This window comes from Cervus canadensis, chromosome 8 (genome assembly GCF_019320065.1).
Source record: "Cervus canadensis isolate Bull #8, Minnesota chromosome 8, ASM1932006v1, whole genome shotgun sequence".
NCBI classification, from domain to species: Eukaryota; Metazoa; Chordata; class Mammalia; order Artiodactyla; family Cervidae; genus Cervus; species Cervus canadensis.
In genome coordinates this window covers 40146518-40166656 of record NC_057393.1, presented here as the reverse complement: position 1 = coordinate 40166656, position 20139 = coordinate 40146518, and the positions used below count along the sequence as shown (strand labels likewise).

General features: G+C 38.6%; 1 protein-coding gene across 8 annotated transcripts in view; it reads right to left on the bottom strand.

The window, feature by feature from the left end:
- Positions 1–20139, bottom strand: part of RNLS (renalase, FAD dependent amine oxidase) — a 301302-nt gene that overhangs the window by 89274 nt on the left and 191889 nt on the right. For all 8 annotated transcript variants that reach the window (XM_043476086.1, XM_043476088.1, XM_043476090.1 and 5 more), the window contains exon 5: positions 7787–7960. In XM_043476086.1, the coding sequence (XP_043332021.1) occupies positions 7787–7960 (174 nt within the window). The remainder of the gene's footprint in view (positions 1–7786; positions 7961–20139) is intronic.

Below are 20139 nucleotides of genomic sequence, written 5' to 3'. Positions count from 1 at the left end.
CTCTTGGTGGGCTCCTGGTTGGCTTCAGGATGGGGGCTGGTCACCAGAAAGACCAAGCCATGATTATAAGCCAAGAACTTTCAGCCCCACTCCTTATCCTCCAGGAAGGGAGAGGGGCTATATTTGAGTTCTTGATTGATCATGCCTACATGTTGAAGCCTCCATAAAACTCTCAGTAGTATGTGGTTCAGAGGGCTTCTGGTGAACACATCCTTCCTAGAGGTGTATATCCCAACTCCTCAGGGAGAGACGGTCCTGTACATAGGACCCTCTGGACCTCCCTTGCATACCTCTTTATCTGGTGTGTGCTATATTAATTATATCCTGCGTGTTTGTGTGTATGTGTGTGTATGTGCTCAGTCACTTCAGTCATGTCCAAATCTTTGTGACTGTATGGACTGTAGCCTGCCAGGCTCATCTGTTCATGGGATTCTCCAGGAAAGAACACTGGAGTGGGTTGCCGTACCCTCCTCTAGGGGAATCTTCCCGACCCAGGGATTGAACCCATGTCTCTTATGTCTCCTGCATTGGCAGTTGGGTTCTTTACCACTAGCGCCTCCTGGGAAGCCCATCTTATCCTTTATTACACCATAAACTGGTAAGTATAAGTAAGTATTTCCCCAAGTTCTATGACCCGTACTAGAAACTTATCAAATGCAAGGAGGGGTCATGGGAACCCTGGTCGACAGCTTGAAACGTGCGATCTGAAGTGGTATCTGAAGCGGAGGCAGCCTTGTGGGATTGAACCCTTTGCCTGTGGGCTCTGCTGCTAACTCCTTAAAGACAGTGTCAGAACCGAACTGACTTGTAGGGCACCAAGTAGGTGTCGCAGAATCGCTTGAGGTGTGGAAAACCCACACATCTGGTGTCAGAAGTGTTGTGAGTGTGATAGTAGAATGAGAGTAAAGGAGAAACACACAGGAGTGTGTTTTCTACACAGGATGTAAATGTCTGTCACTGATCCCACTGCCCCCTTTACCCTCTGCATGACACACATGGCCAGTTGTTGGTAGTCATTTTCTACCAAGTCCAGAGCCAACCTTGGAATTGCTCTTAGTTTCTGCCCCAGGTAATGACTGTCTGTTGAATGATTGGCACTTGTGTTGAAATCTATTTATCATCTATGTAGGTCTAATGAACCTCTTTCACAGAAGGATTTATGTTAAGTGCTGCAGCAGAAACTTGCTAGATGTTCATCAACCTGCTTTTTTACTCTTCCTACATACATGGGTAGACTACAATTCCAGCTTCCCTTCCAAACAGGTGTGGCCATGTAACTGTTCTAACCAATAGAATGTAAGCCCTCCTGATGTGCACTAAAAGCAGTCTGTGTGTTCTCCTCTGATCTTTTTCTTAACCACTGATTTGATTTCTATGAGCACAGTGACTCTGTAAGCCACCTGATGAAGCTGGCTGAGTCAAAAGATGGAAGGAGTCTGGGTCTCTGAATAACCTCTCTGATGAAAGCTACCCATTAATCATAAACATCTGTGTGGGTCTTATGAGAATAAGAATCAAACTTCTGTTATGCTCAGACGACTCAACTTTTTGTGTTTGTTACAAAAACTAATGCTACAAAACAAAGGTCATACAAGATAACATCATTATCATGTTTCAGAGCCAGAATTTGAATCTGAGTCTTTCAAATTCTTCCCACAATGATAATCTTATTGATAATTTAAAAAATTATCCATGTTAATGATAATTGCTTGTTGTTAAGTTGTTAAGTCATATCCAACTCTTTTGTGATCTCATGGACTGTAGCCTGCCAGACTCCTCTGACCGTGGGATTCTTCAGGAAAGAATACTGCAGTGGGTTGCCATTTCTGTCTGCAGATCTTCCCAACAGATTGAACCTGAGTTGCCTGCATTGGTAGGCAGGTTTTTTTTTTTTTTTTTTTTACCACTGGGCCACCAGGGAAGCCATTAATGATAATTAATATTACCTTATTTCAGACTGTATTTCAATCTAAATTGTCTCCAGTTACAACCCCACCAAGCTTTGAGTTTATCTGCAACAAGTCTTCTTCTACCTCTAAAAGACTCAGTATCTTCCCACTGATGACTTTAGGACTAGACTTACACATCTTCTCATCTGGCCTACAATTCCTGCCCAGGTATGAAGTAAAAATGGTGACATCAAGTCAGATGACTTCAAGATACCTGACCATGGGAGATTTTATTTAGGCACCAAACCTGCTAATATCCCACAGAAATTGTTCCCCAGCACACACTTGGGAAAGTCCGACTTGATGTCAACATTTGTGCTTTGTAAGGTGAGAAGGTGTCTTTTCTATAGGAATGTCTTTTAATAGGATAATAGGTACTGAGATTCTCTAAAACAGGGGTAAAGTCAGTAGCATTTTGCACACTTGATGACAGAGCCCCCTCCTAAAGAGCATATCAAGGAACTGATGTCCCACTGAACATATTTCGGAAAGCACAATCCTAAGTATATTGAATCATACTCATAATCATTGGTGTGGGTCTAATACTTGGAATTTAGCTCCTCTTTTCCCAAGGAGACTTTTGTTTCTGGTTCGTGTACTATCTATTCCTGACACTTGACAAACGATTATTCCTTGACCTTTGCCTGGTTTGGGCTACTAACCCTTTACCCTCTGGCTCTCTTCAAAACTTGACAGCAGACTTCATTTTGTGAACTCAAATCTTCCACCCTTTGTCTATTTTGTTGCTTCCCTACCTGACAGAATACAAATGTTCCCCTTCTTTTGTTAAGTACGTGTATTTATAGTACAAATTTTTGGTTCAATCAAACACCCCCAAATAAAGGCTGAAGTTGGGTAGTGTTAGTAACATAAAGAGACAATTCTTACCGGTTTACTTAAATACCAGCATAAATAAAACTTTGTGGAGTTACTTATATGGACATTTATATTATGTGAATTCAAATAGATATACTTAGCACCCTGGCCCCAGAGAGTGAGAAAAAATTGTTTAAATGTATTTGTTTATTTTTGGCTATGCTGGGTCTTCACTGCTACAGGGGCTTTTCTCTAGTTGTGATGAGTGGGGCCTGCTCTCTAGTTGTAGTGCATGGGCTTCTCATTTTGGTGGCCTCTCTTGTTGCAAAGCACAGGCTCTAAGCAGGTGAGCTTCAGGAGTTGCGGCTTGCAGGCTCTAAAGCACAGGCTCAGTAGTTGTGGCCATGGACTTAGTTGCATGTGGGATCCACCTGGACCAAGGATCAAACCCTTGTCTCCTGCTAACAGGGGCCCTCCTATAATTTAAAATTTGCATAATCCAAAATTAATTTTTCATAAAACTGGCAAAGGAAGGAAGGTATTTCTTTGCTGTCTGAAGCGGCATCACCATGGTGCACCATGCAGCAAAAACATGGTTCCCAAATACCTGACCCTCAAGCATTAAAACTGTGTGATTGTTTATATATCAAAAAAAAAAAGTGTGGGTTTTTTTTTTTTGGTATTTCTATGGTTTAAAAGGGCTTCCCAGATGGCACTACTGGTGAAGAATCTGCCTGCCAATGCAGGAGATGCCAGAAACTTGGGTTTGATTCCTGGGTCAGGAAGAACCCCTGGAGGAGGAAATGGCAACCCTCTCTAGTATTCTTGCCTGGAAAATTCCATGGACAGAGGAGCCTGGAGGGCTACAGTCCATGGCATCACAAAGAGTTGAACATGACTGAGAATGCATGTGTGTACACATACATGATTTCAAAAGCTGCCCATCTTGTGAGAATTTATTAATATTCTTATGTTGTACTCTTTCAAGTTTGCATAACTCTGATTTTATAAACTGGCTACTGCATTGTAGTGGTACTTTCACTTACCATCCTACTCCATTTGCACAGAGATTTACTCTGTTAGGCCATATGACTGCTATTTCTTTCTTTCCTGTGCACCTTTCATAGTAGAAAATATCATTCTGGCCTACAAATGCAAACTCACAATTTCATGTGGCCTCACCCAAATAAACTGAAATCTATTGAATGCTAGCAAAATGCTATACTGAATTTACTGAACGTTAAGTCACTCTTCAAAATATCATGTAGTTTTAAGGTATTTTCAAAATAATTTTGAATATACATGATTCTTATCTTGATGTGTCAACTTTACAACCTTATCTCCCACATGAGACATGAATCTACTTGAAGAGAATGGAAATTATTTGTTGCCAACCCAGCATCACTATTTTCTTCTTTCTTCCCCACAAACTCATATTTTATTCAGGTATCTACTCCTATGTGTGGGGTTTCCCAGGTGGCTCAGCAGTAAAGAATCTGCCTGTCAATTCAGGAGACTCAGGAGACGTGGGTTCAGTCCCTGGGTGGAGAAGATCCCCTGGAGGATGAAAAGTAAAGGGAAACCCACTACAGTATTCTTGCCTGGAAAATCCCATGGATAGAGGAGCCTGGTGGGCTAGAGTCCATGGGGTTGTGAAGAGCTGGACATGACTGAGTGACTAAACACACATGCATGCACTCATATGACTAAAGGGAAGATGATCCTAATACCAGTTCCAGGAGAATATGTTGATTTGTCTGTAGGATTGTAATGGTAGTCCCACCCCCGCTTGTGTGGCAGTGATTGGTTTCAGACTTGTGAGTAACCTACGATGGTCTATAACACAGTTATGACCTATAATACAAGATAGTCAGTTGAGAGGTTTCTGGAAGGATTTCCTTGATCTCATAAAAGGACAGAGACAGTAACAGTCCTTATTCCTCCTAAGCATGTTGTTGGGTCTGGATGTGACTCCAACAATTATTGCCATCTTGCTACCACTCCTCTGAGGATGTCAACATTAAGAATGGAAGAGAGCATTTCTCTGATATGAATGATGTTGAGCATCTTTTCATGTGTTTGTTAGCCATCTGTATGTCTTCTTTGGAGAAATGTTTGTTTGCTTCTTTGGCCCATTTTTTGGTTGGGTCATTTATTTTTCTGGAATTGAGCTGCAGGAGTTGCTTGTATATTTTTGAGATTAATTCTTTGTCAGTTGCTTCGTTTGCTATTATTTTTTCCCATTCTGAAGGCTGTCTTTTCACTTTGCTTATAGTTTACTTGGTTGTGCAAAAGGTTTTAAGTTTAATTAGGTCCCATTTGTTTATTTTTGCTTTTATTTCCATTACTCTGGGAGGTGGGTCAAAGAGGATCCTGCTGTGATTTATGTCAGAGAGTGTTTTGCCTATGTTTTCCTCTAGGAGTTTTATAGTTTCTGGTCTTACATTTAGATCTTTAACCCATTTTAAATTTATTTTTGTGTATGGTGTTAGAAAGTGTTCTAGTTTCATTCTTTTACAAGTGGTTGACCAGTTTTCCCAGCACCATTTGTTAAAGAGACTGTCTTTTCTCCATTGTATATTCTTGTCTCCTTTGTCAAAGATAAGGTGTCCATAGGTGTGTAGATTTACCTTTGGGCTTTCTATTTGGTTCCATTGATCTATAGTTCTGTCTTTGTGCCAGTACCATACTGTCTTGATGACTGCAGCTTTGTAGTATAGCCTGAAGTTAGGCAGGTTGATTCCTCCAGTTCCATTCTTCTTTCTCAAGACTGCTTTGGTTATTCGAGGTTTGAGATTCCAACTCACGCCAGTCAGAATGGCTGCTATCCAAAAATCTACAAACAATAAATGCTGGAGAGGGTGTGGAGAAAAGGGAACCCTCTTATACTATTGGTGGAAATGCAAACTAGTACAGCCACTATGGAGAACAGTGTGGAGATTCCTTAAAAAACTGGAAATGGAACTGCCATATGACCCAGCAATCCCACTGCTGGGCATACACACCGAGGAAACCAGAATTGAAAGAGACACATGTACCCCAACGTTCCTCACAGCACTGTTTATTATAGCCAGGACATGGAAGCAACCTAGATGTCCATTAGCAGACGAATGGATAAGGAAGCTGTGGTACATATACACCATGGAATATTACTCAGCCATTAAAAAGAATACATTTGTATCAGTTCTAATGAGGTGGATAAAACTGGAGCCTATTATACAGAGCGAAGTAAGCCAGAAAGAAAAACACCAATACAGTATACTAATGCATACATATGGAATTTAGAAAGATGGTAACAATAACCCTATATGCAAGACAGAAAAGAGACACAGAAATGTATAGAACAGTCTTTTGGACTCTGTGGGTGAAGGCAAGCGTGAGATGATCTGAGAGAATAGTATTGAAACATGTATATTATCACATGTGAAACAGATCGCCAGTCCAGGTTTGATGCATGAGACAGGGTGCTCAGGGCTGGTGCACTGGGATGACCCAGAGGGATGGGATGGGGAGGGAGGTGGGGAGGGATTCAGGAAGGGGAACACATGTACACCCATGGAGGATTCATGTCAATGTACCAGTACATACTGTATAGTAATTAGACTCTAATTAAAACAAATAAATTTAAAAAAAGAAAAAACTCTTAAAAAAGAAGAATAGAAGAGAGCAGAGATGGATAAATCCTAGGTCCTTAAAGATACTGCTCTTTTATTGACTCAATCAGTCATGAAGTCTCCCTAGCTTCTTCCTTCTAATGTATCAGATTGGGCTGCCATAGACTGGATGGCTTAAACAACAGACATTTACTTCTTTCAGTTCCTGGAGAAGGGAAGTCCAGGCTCAAGGTGCCGGTTGGTTTGGTTTCTGGTCAGGACTCTCTTTCTGGCTCACAGACAGAAGGTTTGACATATAACATGAGAAGATCAAGGGCTATTTTCCTTTTCTCAGAACAAAGCAGTTGTTGAGTTAAAAATGGTTAGTCTGTTGCTGTTACAGGGCATTTCATGAACTGCTGATTGTACATATATGTGATATCATGTTAACATAAACAGGCCAGCCCTTAGGGAGTTTTAAGTTATAAAAGAAACATTTTTCTAAGATCATGTGTTCTGATATAAAAACCATACTCCAGCCCAGTTCTGTCATTATAAAGTTTTGGCAAGCCAAGAGACGTTAGTTGGTGATTTTATCAGGCAAAACTTTTAACTAAAGCTTGATGAAACCATCACTGCACCATAAAACACCATAGCAAATTGCAGTGATGATTCTTTTTAAGAATTCAGTCATTTTAGATCATTACAGTTTCTTCCACAAAAAGTAGTATCTTAGTTATCACTACAATTCTACAAATAAGAATATGCTTTCACCTTTATGACCAAAAGGAATCAGTTATGCTTATTCTTGCAATTCAAATCTAATTTTACTATCTTCAACAAAAAGGGTGCAGTGTAGATTTTATCCTATCCTAGTAAAGCTCATATGAAACATTTAACCTATTATTTTAGTTACATTGTATACAAAGTAATTTTATGTAGTCTTCTAGATGAACATTAAATAAATAAAATTATATAGAAGTGAAGGATTTTCATAATATAGTAAAATTCACTTTTTATATCTAGCCTGGGAAGTGGAAAGAGCAGTACTCATCAAATTTTAAAAACAAAACCAAATAAACAAAAAACAAACTCCATCAAGAAACAAATGATGAGAGATCCATTTGCATATAGATGGATCCATATTAAAGCAACAGAAACTTGGGCCATTTTGAAATCTTAAACCTTCTGACACTATTTTCATAAATTCAAGTAATACAAACCATGTGGTGAAAGATTTTCTGAAAAACTTTGCTGGTTTCACTGTGTATTTTATTATTGGCCAAATGTGACATTAAATTTTATCCCCCGTGGCTTGGAGTTAAATGCTTGCTCTGTTCAGAATGGCAACACTCAATTAAACAGCATTTTTCATGATCTACACCCACCATTGTTACTGTATTTAAGGGAAATAATGGGGGTACTGACCTATATTGCGTTTCTTATTATCAATGGAGATGAAGCGAATGCAGGGATTACTGGTGATGTACCGCCCAGCCCAAGGGACATCAATCTTCGTGCCAGCTTCATAAAAGAGGCCCAGAGCGTAGCGAGAGGAGTAGCTCACAGACTCCAGTTGCTGCCTTTGGCATTCACTAATTACTGTGGGAGAAAAAGTACAGGGCATCAAACTTGAAAATATCATCTTTCCTTTCAGTACATCAAATACTACACTCCTTTAAACCAGTTCCAACTGTTTTTACTGACTCCATCTCACTTACGATGAATTTTGAAAGGTAATGTAAAATAGCATCAGCTCTAATTTCTTTGCAGAATGATTACTGTCCTTGGCACACTTGTTTTCATCACACTGAAGGTCCAAACTCTTTATAGACTGGCATTTAAAATGTCTCTGAGTCTGACACTAAGTTGTTTTTCTAGCTTTGTATCCTAGTAATTATCCTGGGACTGGCTGGCAACATTGCAACATGATAGATCCCATACACTGAGCACTTATCGTGGGTCAGGGGCTTTGCCAAACATGTAACACGAGCGTTTCACTCTATCCAGCAATCACCATACAAGGCAGGTATTATTCCCATGTTATAGGAGGAGACTAATGATTTATCTCATGGACCTCTTACGTTCTTCCACGTCATACAGTCATTGTTTGCTTGGCATCTTTCTGCCAGTTGATTAGCATAGTTTCTGGAGCACAGGGACTATACCTTAGTCTTTTTTTGTTACAGTCCTCTCCCCTACTCATTACAAAAATACAAAGGATGAACGTACAGAGGGATAGAAAGGCAAACAAGACATGCAAAATTAGTTAAAATGTAGGAGGTAAATAATCAAAAAATGGAAAAATACTGGGAAATGAATTAGGCAGGTTTGGGTTCAAAACCCAATTCTACCACTTAGTAGGTAGGTGACCCTGGTCAAGCTATTAATACTTATTCTAACTATAGTTCTTGTCTATAAGTGGCAAAAATAGAGTGCATTAGCCTGTTGCGAGGATTACATGAATAATGCATATCACAATGCATGGCATATGATAAGTGTTCATTATTTTTTTTCTGTTATAGAGAGAAAAATATTTAGGAAAATAGGACAATGTTCCATCCTGGGATGAAAAAGGAAAGAGCCCCCCTTACGTTTTAATCTCCATCTCCAATTTTCCTATCTTTAAGGGTCTCAGGGAGCTTCTTGTTCATGTACTTGCATTAATAATTTGGGTTTTAGAGAAGGCCATAGTTCTATTTTGAAGGCATAAGGCGAGCCAGTTCAGAAATGGAACATATGAAAAATTCTCATTTAATTGGTGAAAAATATCCTCCTCTGGTAGGCAGACCTCAAGGATGATATGCTCTTGCTGCTAAGTCACTTCAGTCATGTCTGACTCTTTGCAACCATATGGACAGTAGCCCGCCAGACTTCTCTGTCCACGGGATTCTCCAGGCAAAAATACTGGAGTGGATTGCCATGCCCTCCTCCAAGGAATCTTCCCAACCCAGGGATCGAACCTGTGTCTCTGATGTTTTCCTGCACTCACAGGCAGGTTCTTTACCATTAGAGCTACCTGGGAAGCCACCTGGGAAGGATGGGGATAACTTTAGCCAAACCTTAGAGAAGTGGCTTTTGGAGGAAGACAGAAGGTAAGAAGGGTACTCAATAAATTATTTAAGCACAGTAATAATCCTAAACATTATCACAGCATATTCTTGGCTACAAAACACTTTTAGAACCAAGACTTCATTTAATCTTCACAAAATCCCTGCAAGATAGATGATTTTGCCATCCTAATTTTATATCTCTATGAAGCTGAGATTCAGAGAAGTTAAGTAACTTGCCCTAGGTTACACAGCTTCCAAGTTTCTGTGGCTAAGATGAAGCAAGAATCCCACACTGGAGTCATGCACATCTTCATCACTTCCACACTTCCCTTCCAGATCTGTAAGTCTGAGCTTCAAGATGAACTTTAGCATTGCTTTCTCCTCTGACATTACCGGTTATTTTGCACTCAGAAGTAAAGGTCATCATTCCCTTTAACCATCATTTTCTGTCTTATTAAAAGATTTAATTACTTGATAAATGAATGATCTTCTGACACGCCTTGTTACACTCATATCCTGGGTTTCATTTTATTATTTAACCTACTTTTGGAGCTATGGGGCCTGATATTATGCTTACTGCTTTTCTTTATGAAAACACAGATCTTCAGAAATCATAAAATATTCTCACTAGGAAGAGAGAGGAGGAGATGAAGGAGACTCATACTAGCAGGTGGGCACATATTATGCACTTGAGGGCTTATCATGGTTTCCCATTTTTTTTCAATTAAAAAAATATAACAACAGAACTGTGAAATCAGCTCTTTAGCAACTGAAAGGGCTTAAAACGCTCCCTTTTTTTAAAAAAAAAAACACATATTTTTTTCTTTGTACAAAAACTGAAGGGTCAACTAGGTTGACAACCAAACTGGACCTTTTCCTCCCCTGCCACACACATTAGTACATTTAGCTAGTTTTTAGACAAGCTGCCAAGTAGCAAATCCCACTGGGTAGCCTTTTGAAAAGGTAATTGATATCTATATAGAAACAGAGATTAACCTTAGACACCCTTGTCTGCTCCAGGGGCTCTACAATTCATTCTGAGAACAGGGAGGGGAAATTTTTGACTGAAACAATCTCAATTTCTGTACAGATTCACTTACAAAAAATTTTATCTTCTGGGCCTGGAAAGTTTTTGATTGTTGCAGGACCTAACAGAATGGTTTTATTTTGTTTGAAAGTTTTTGTAATGCAAAATGCTGGAGGGAGCTGCCCTAGGTCTGAAATATATACATTTTGGCAAGGAAAATAAATGAGTTCTTTACTATCATGTATTTTAAAAAGGACCACAAAATAAGGCTCATGTAAAGGTGCTTGATTCCAATATAATAAAACCTTACCTGGATGTCACTCTCAATTAATTCTGAACCACTAGAATTATATAATCTTTGTAATTATACACAAACACACGTGCATATATAGTATTTATATATAATTAATATAATTTATGGCTATCTGATGTAAATAAAGTGACCATAAGTTCTATTGAACGGGCAGTTTATAGTTTACATTCATACTCCTTTCAATTAGGAGAATTGTTCTTATTCCATTCTCCTTGTGCCAATGCCAGTGTGTACATGAGTACATGTGGGCATGGGGGAGGGTAGGAACAGAAGAGAGAAGGAGAGAGAAACAGAATATCTGAATGGTACTCCTGAATAAATTATGTATGCATTTCATTTCATTTTTTTTTTTGTTTCCTAAAGTAATTTAATTCTTTGAGTTGCCTAACATATAGAAGAGGGCTGGACATACATATTTTGCCTTAATTCCTGTGTGGTTTGGTGATGATCTCATTCATTCATTCATTCATTCATTGCCTGCTATATGATGGCAGGCATTGTTCTTGATGTTAAGGATATAATAAAGTCCCTGCTTTCAGGTAGCTTACATACTAGTGGTGGAGAGACCAGTTATCAATAAATAACCCAGTAAATGGTATGTCAGGTGGTGATAGGAATTATAAAGAAAAATAAAGCAGGCTAAAGGGATAAAAGTGACAGGTCTGGGCAGTAAGGCTATTTTAAATAGGCTTTCAGGGATGTGTCTCCTTTGAGGATTTTATTCTGATTGATACAGGAACCATTGCTACTAGTTATGAGCCAAGGACAGAGGTAATCTGGCTTCTGTTTTAAAAATTATCCTGGCTATAAGTGAGGACTCCAAAGATGCATGAGAGGAACTGGGGAAAACAGGTAATGAACTAGTCTTAGGTTGGAGGTAATAGCAGAGAAGATCAGAAGTAGTTACATTTTGAATGTAATGTCTATGTGTATACATGTGTGTGAGAGTTGGACTGTGAAGAAAGCTGAGCACTGAAAAACTGATGGTTTTGAACTGTGGTGTTGGAGAAGACTCTTGAGAGTCCCTTGGACTGCAAGGAGATCCAACCAGTCCATCCTGAAGGAGATAAGTCCTGGGTGTTCATTGGAAGGACTGATGCTGAAGCTGAAACTCCAATACTTTAGCCACCTCATGCGAAGAGTTGACTCATTTGAAAAGACCCTGATGCTGGGAGGGATTGGGGGCAGGAGGAGAAGGGGACGACAGAGGATGAAATGGCTGGATGGCATCACCGACTCGATGGACATGTGTTTGAGTAAACTCCGGGAGTTTGTGATGGACAGGGAGGCCTGGCGTGCTGCGATTCATGGGGTCACAAAGAGTCAGACACGACTGACCGACTGAACTGAAGTGATAAATACATACATTGCATTATATATTTTTTATAAATATGTGTGTGCACGTATTTTATATATATATATATGTATATATATATATATCACATATACATATAATTTTAACTGAGGCTTAACTATACCTACAGAAAAGAATGCCTTGAATTTTCATAAAGTAAATGTACCAGAATAATCATTTTGCCAACAAAGGTCTGTATAAGTCAAAGCTATGCTTTTTCCAGTAGTCACATACTGATGTCAGAGTTGGACCACAGAGAAGACTGCGTGCTGAAGAACTGATGCTGTCAAACTGTGGTGTTGAAAAAGAAGACTTTTGAGAGTCCCTTGGACATCAAGGTGATCAAACCAGTCAATCCTAAAGGAACTCAACCCTGAATATACTTTGCAAGGATTGATGCTGAAGCTAAAGCTCCAGTATTTTGGCCACTTGATGTGAAGAACTGACTCACTGGAAAAGATCCTGATGCAGGGCAAGACTGAAGGCAAAAGGAGAAGGGGTCGGCAGAGGATGAGATAGTTAAATAGCATTACCGACTCAATGGACATGAATTTGAGCAAACTCTGGGAGATAGTGGAGGACAGAGGAGCCTGCATTCTGCAGTCCATGGGATCACAAACAGTCAGACACAATTTAGCGACTGAGCAACAACAACATACTTTATCTATTCTACTACTGATGGACATTTAGATTGTTTGCAGTTTTGACAATTATAAAAGTAACATAAAGAACATACCTATGTGCTTCTCTTGTGTATCTACTGGGGATTCCTCGATCATGGAACAAAGTGTGATATATTCTACTCTTTTGGAATGATAGAGATCAATCTCTTCAGAACAAATTCTTGGGCCCAGGAGTCTTCCTAATGAAAGTATTTTATGATTTCTGAAGGTCTGTTTTTTTTGTTTTTTTTTAAAAAAAGCAAAGTAATGTGTTCACCTGAATTTCTCCTTACTGAAGGCTGATGTTTTTTGTCACAACAATGAATATTTCAATAGTAATAGTAAAACAAATACCTTGTAGCATTAGTTTGATATTCATTATCAATACTCAATACTATAGTTAATGGTAAATGTTATACTGATGGGCAATCTGTGCTCACAGCAGTAACCTCCTTCTAGAAGTTTTTTTTGTTTATAGCCAATTATAGAGGATGGCTAATTTCCCAATTTGTTACCATATATGAAGAATTTCAGCTCAGGGACAGTTGAAGTTAGGAAGTCAGTTTGATACTGGCTGCTCTTGATTTACTTATTATTGTTTTATCTTTTATATTGAATTCCAAGAATGTCAAGAAGTTTTATGCACAAATTCATTCTTAATCTTAGACTATTTAGTTCTGTGGGTACATGAAACCAATGGTATTTTAGCCAGAATAGCTGCTTGTTCTTTACTCAAAGTGGTTGTAGAAATAGCGTTGAAAGATCCATTTTCCATATATAGTTCTCCTAGCAGGCCAGTAAAGTCTAAACTTCTACCAATCATGAGTCATTCCTTTTGTGTAAAAGCATCACAGAACCAGTCTCATTTCATTTCACCTGGAATAAATTGGACGTTCACATGGATTCTATAGGTATTGAAGACATCACGCCTGGAAGCACATTTTCAAAAATAGCTTTGGCAAGCAATAAATCTAAAAGTTTACTGGGGACAGACTTCAACAGTTGTATCTATGTGAGATTTCCCCAGGGAAATATTTCTTCCATCCTGAGAGGTATCTCCAGAGTTAGAAAAACTTGGGTTTGAATTCTGGCTCTGACCCAGAATCTGTGTGACCTTGGTCAAATTGCTCAATCCCTCTAAGCATCTGTTTTCCTAGAAAATGAGAATGAGAACAGTGCTGCCCTTAAAGGATTGTTAAGAAAATTAAATGAGATAATATCAAGTGCTTAGCATAATGCCTAACATATAAGTGTACCGCAAACCCCCAGCACTGCAGTTCTTGAATTTAAATACCTTTCAAGGTGTCTATATATAAAGTATAACATACTTTAGAAAAAGTTTTTTGAAACCTTTAGAGGCAATATCCTAAGTTTCAAGCACATCAAGATAATACTAAATCAAAGATATCTCTTTGGTAGGTAAAGTATACATACTGGGTATACTTCACTTTTCAGAGCAGAGGGTAAAAAAACAAAACTTTTCTTTGAAAAGTAAGACGTATTAAAGATTCTAAAACCATTTCAGATAACAGTTTTTGAAAAATTAAAATAAACCATGGACTTCTTTAGCTATCTAATCTAGAATGCTGACTGTTTGAAGATTTATCTTTTGAAAGTAATGAAAATCCACATTTTGTATCATCATTATCCTAGTACACTGGAATTACATTTACTTAATCCTAATCCTAGCCCAGGGTTATATAAAAATGAAAGGTGCTGAACAAATAGGCTTCTCTGTATTATCAAAAACAAAAATATCTTTATTAAAAATTTACGATTAAGCTGGTTTCACACTCGTGTTTAGGGATAATGCTAATCATTATCTGAATACAAACTTTAACAAGTACATTCCACCTAGTTGCTACACATAGTTGTTTTTTGGGGGGACAGGGGGAGTAATTCAGTTCAGTTCAGTCGCTCAGTCAAGTCTGACTCTTTGCAACCCCAAAGACTACAGCAGGCCAGGCCTCCCTGTCCATCACCAACTCATGGAGTTTACTCAAATTCATGTTCATTGAGTCAGTGATGCCATCCAACCATCTCATCCTCTGTCGTCCCCTTCTCCTCCCACCTTCAATCATTCCCAGCATCAGGGTCTTTTCAAATGAGTCAGCTCTTCACATCAGGTGGCCAAAGTACTGGAGTTTCAGCTTCAACATCAGTCCTTCCAAAGAATATTCAGGACTGATTTCCTTTAGGATGGACTGGTTGGATCTCCTTGCAGTTCAAGGGACTTTCAAGAGTGTTTTCCAAAACCACAGTTCAAAAGCATCAATTCTTTGGTGCTCAGCTTTCTTTATAGTCCAACTCTCACATCCATAGATGACTACTGGAAAAATCATAGTTTTGACTAGACGGACCTTTGTTGGCAAAATAATGTCTCTGCTTTTTAATATGTTGTCTAGGTTGGTCATAACTTTTCATCCAAGGAGCAAGCGTCTTTTAATTTCATGGCTGCAGTCATCATCTGCAGTGGTTTTGGAGCCCCCCAAATAAAGCCTGTCACTGTTTCCAAAGTTTCCCCATCTATTTGCCATGAAATTATGGGACTGGATGCCATAATCTTAGTTTTCTGAATGATGAGTTTTAAGCCAACTTTTTCACTCTCCTCTCTCATTTTCATCAAGAGGCTCCTTAGTTCTTCTTTGCTTTAGAACACATTAAAAATCAGATGAATCTTAGGATAATTAAGTTCATATCTAGTAAGGGAAGTTTGCCATGTTTCCCAAATTTTGTGGGACCCCAAAATCAATGCATTCAGTTCAGTCACTCAGTTGTGTCTGACTCTTTGTGACCCCATGGACTGCAGCATGCCAGGCTTCCCTGATCATCACCAACTCCAGAAGCCTGCTCAAACTCATGTCCATCGAGTCAGTGATGCCATCCAACCATCTCATCCTCTGTCGTCCCCTTCTCCTGCCTTCAATCTTTCTCAGCATCAAGGTCTTTTCTAAGGAGTCAGTTCTTCGCATCAGGTGGCCAAAGTATTGGAGCTTCAGTTTCAGCATCAGTCCTTCCAATGAATATTCAGGATTGACTTCCTTTAGGATTGACTGGTTTGATCTCCTTGCTGTCCGAGGGGCTCCCAAGAGTCTTCTCCAACACCACAGTTCAAAAACATCAGTTCTTAGGGGCTCAACTTTCTTCATGGTTCAACTCTCACATCCATAGATGACTACTGGAAAGACCATAACTTTGACTAGACAGCCCTTTATCAGCAAAGTAATGTCTCTGCCTTTTAGTACGCTGTCTGGGTTGGTCATAGCTTTTCTTCCAAGGAGCAAGCGTCTTTTAATTTCAAAATCAATGCATTAAGTGGCATTAAAAAGGGAAGAAAAGATATTTTGTACTCCCAGCTCACCAGATGAATCAGAAAGTGAAGGAAGTGTAGGAATTAGGTGCTGACATTTGTTTGTCACAAGGGGCATTCCAGAGTTGTGAGGTATTTGAGGGGAGAGATACTCAATGATGCTCTGGGTCAATACTGCCTTAATGAAAACATTGGCACTTCTCACAGTTGTCAAGTTTCCTTCCTCTCATTTTGGTGGCCAGTTATACCACTGTAAATGTATTTTTTTTTAAAGTTCACAGAGTATTAACATGTTAGAATTTTATGCAAATTTAAAGAAGTCATAAACAACATTTATTGCTTTGGTTAAAAAGATTCCATAGGACCCTAAGACATAAAGACACTGCAGTTTTCTAAGCTATAATAATACTTACTTGATCATGACTTAATCTTATTTTGTTCATGGTAAAAATAATAAACAGGGAATTATTTTAGGAGGGAAGTTCTTAGGCTTCCTGGCACTCCAGCTATACTGGGGTCAGAATTCACGCTGAAATGTCTTTGCAGTACTGTGAAGGCCCAAACTGTTAGTGCTGTTTCGAGCACTGGTGATGAATCAGGTTTCCTCCCCTGCCCTCAGTGATCCAAGAGGGATTTCTAATCCCTGCTGTCTCTCCATTTCTCTAACCATAAGGCACAATCTGTCAAGGACAAAAAACAATGTTTTCTCTCTGGTCTCTGCTTCTGCTTTCTTGCCACTGTATCCCAGTGCCCTGTGAAAAGGAGTATTCAGCTATATAGTTGTGGCTGTAGTTGGCTCTTCATAAAGTCTTGGACCTTCTCCCAATCACATAAAGTCCCTGCTGTGTTATATATTCACTATCCACTCTTCTGTTTATCTGGATGGAAGTTCTGTGAAACTAAAATGATAGTTGCTTATTTCTATGGCAATTCATTCTATCCACAGGATCAGAAAAATAAGCATTTTTAAACATAGATGCTGTTTTCTGAAAGAATGTGGGATGATTTAACTCAATCATTGTTTGCGGTAAGTCCACAATGTGTCCAGCACTATGCCAGTCACCATAAAACACCTTTAAACTAAACACTGAACAGACTCTAGGATAGATTTTGGACTGAGACATTAAATAATTTGATCCTGGGTATTATCAATATTATCCTTGGGAAACTTCTTTTTGGGTATTAGAATAGCAAACATATACAATAAGTCTGGAAACCACAATAATAAGGTTGGGAAATTCTTGCCTCATTTCCATGCATTCTAAATTTTTAGACTATTATGCCATCATTCTTATTATAGAAAAAGTGCTGAGCTTCAAATGAGAAAGAATATAATAATAAAGCATTGTGTGTACTCATATAAAATGTCACAGAATATCATACATATTTTACAGGCACTCTTCCCAGCCTATCCATTTAATTACTTTATGGCCATGCCATTCATGAGCAATATAGTCATTCTAAAATTCATAATAGTAAAAACTTTATTACATGTCACCTCATATTTTTATACAGATATATATTTTTATATTTAGGACTACAGTTAATTTAGACTGAGGCAATGACTCAAAGAATTAATATTCTAACTCAAAACTTTCATAGTTTTAGAAATCAGAAAGCAATGTTTACGAGGACCTGGAATCTGCAGCATTAAGGCAAAATGTCAGAGTCGGGTGGTGTAAGCTTTAGGACACTCAGAAATATGTTCATCTTGTACTTTGCAAACCCGCTAGCTTCTTTTCTGTTTACATAATAACAACTCCCCACAATGCTTAGCTAAAGCCAAAGCAAATAAACTGGACTTGGGGAAAAAACTGTAAGTGGCACCAGACTTCATTTAATGGAAGCCTACAGAATTTTACTAATTTTAAGTCACCATACTCCCACCACTAACAAAAACCTTAATTTGATGAAAAGCACAATTATTTAAAAGTTTTTTTAAAATTAATTTACTGGTAAAACATTGTTCCTTTTTCTTTGTTATCTTCGGTTTGTTCCCATTTCAAACTTAAGTTTTTGCTGCCAAGTTTCAATCATTTCCCCCTATTTCTCATCTGACCTTTACATCACTGTGAATGTTTGACCTGAAACGTCTGACAAAGGTTATCCTTAACTGAACACCTGCATTTCTGAGCCTCAGCAAAGAACTTTCTGTGTATAAATAAGTGCATATCAATATAATATGATACACATATTTCTCCTTACTGAGCATCAGTTTCTTCATCTGTTAAGTAGTGGAATGACCTTAGCTTTAAAGGGGTGATATGAAGATTAGAAATTTTATGTTCTAAATATAACAATTTGGAAGTTTTACATTCTAAATATTATAAAATTATATATATATATATGAATGAGCTTCCCTAGTGATTCAGTGGTAAAAAATCTGCCTATAAGACCACAAACTATAAAACTCCTAGAGGAGAACATAGGCAAAACACTCTCTGACATAAATCACAGCAAGATCCTCTATGACCCACCTCCCAGAATATTGGAAATAAAAGCAAAAATAAACAAATGGGACCTAATTAAACTTAAAAGCTTTTGCACAACAAAGGAAACTATAAGTAAGGTGAAAAGACAGCCCTCAGACTGGGAGAAAATAATAGCAAATGAAGAAACAGACAAAGGATTAATCTCAAAAATATACAAGCAACTCCTGCAGCTCAATTCCAGAAAAATAAATGACCAATCAAAAAATGGGCCAAAGAACTAAACAGACATTTCTCCAAAGAAGACATACAGATGGCTAACAAACACATGAAAAGATGCTCAACATCACTCATTATTAGAGAAATGCAAATCAAAACCACAATGAGGTACCATTACACGCCAGTCAGGATGGCTGCTATCCAAAAGTCTACAAGCAATAAATGCTGGAGAGGGTGTGGAGAAAAGGGAACCCTCTTACACTGTTGGTGGGAATGCAAACTAGTACAGCCACTATGGAAAACAGTGTGGAGATTTCTTAAAAAACTGGAAATAGAACTGCCATATGACCCAGCAATCCCACTTCTGGGCATACACACTGAGGAAACCAGATCTGAAAGAGACACGTGCACCCCAATGTTCATCGCAGCACTGTTTATAATAGCCAGAACATGGAAGCAACCTAGATGCCCATCAGCAGATGAATGGATAAGGAAGCTGTGGTACATATACACCATGGAATATTACTCAGCCATTAAAAAGAATTAATTTCAATCAGTTCTAATGAGATGGATGAAACTGGAGCCCATTATACACAGTGAAGTAAGCCAGAAAGATAAAGACCAATACAGTATACTAACGCATATATATGGAATTTAAAAAGATGGTAATGATAACCCTATATGCAAAACAGAAAAAGAGACACAGATGTACAGAACAGACTTTTGGACTCTGTGGGAGAAGGCGAAGGTGGGATGTTTCGAGAGAATAGCACCGAAACATGTATATTATCAAAGGTGAAACAGATAACCAGCCCAGGTTGGATGCATGAGACAAGTGCTCAGGGCTGGTGCACTGGGAAGACCCAGAGGGATCGGGTGGAGAGGGAGGTGGGAGGCGCGATGGGATGGGGAATACATGTAAATCCATGGCTGATTCATGTCAATGTATGGCAAAACCCACTACAATATTGTAGAGTAATTAGCCTCCAATTAATAAAAATAAATGGAAAAAAAAAATCTGCCTATAGTGTAGGAGATGTGCAGGAGATGTGGGTTCTATCCCTGAGTTGGGAAGGTTCCCTGGAGAAGGAAATCCACCCCAGTATTCTTACCTGGAAAAATCTCATGAACAGAGGAGTCTGGCAGGCTACAGTCCATGGGGTCGCAAAAGTGCCAGACACAACTTAGTGTCTAAACTATAACTATATATATATTATAGTTATATACATATATATGTACATATATATATACACCAGGCACACAATAGAGGCAAATCAAAAGTAATAATAACAAGTATTGCTCTTGTTCTTGTCACAGGGAAAGGAATTAATAAGACAGCCTTAACTGGTATAGGAAGGTATGGGAAGGTACAATTATTAAAAGGAGATTTAGAAGAGGGAGCAAGGAAGGAAAC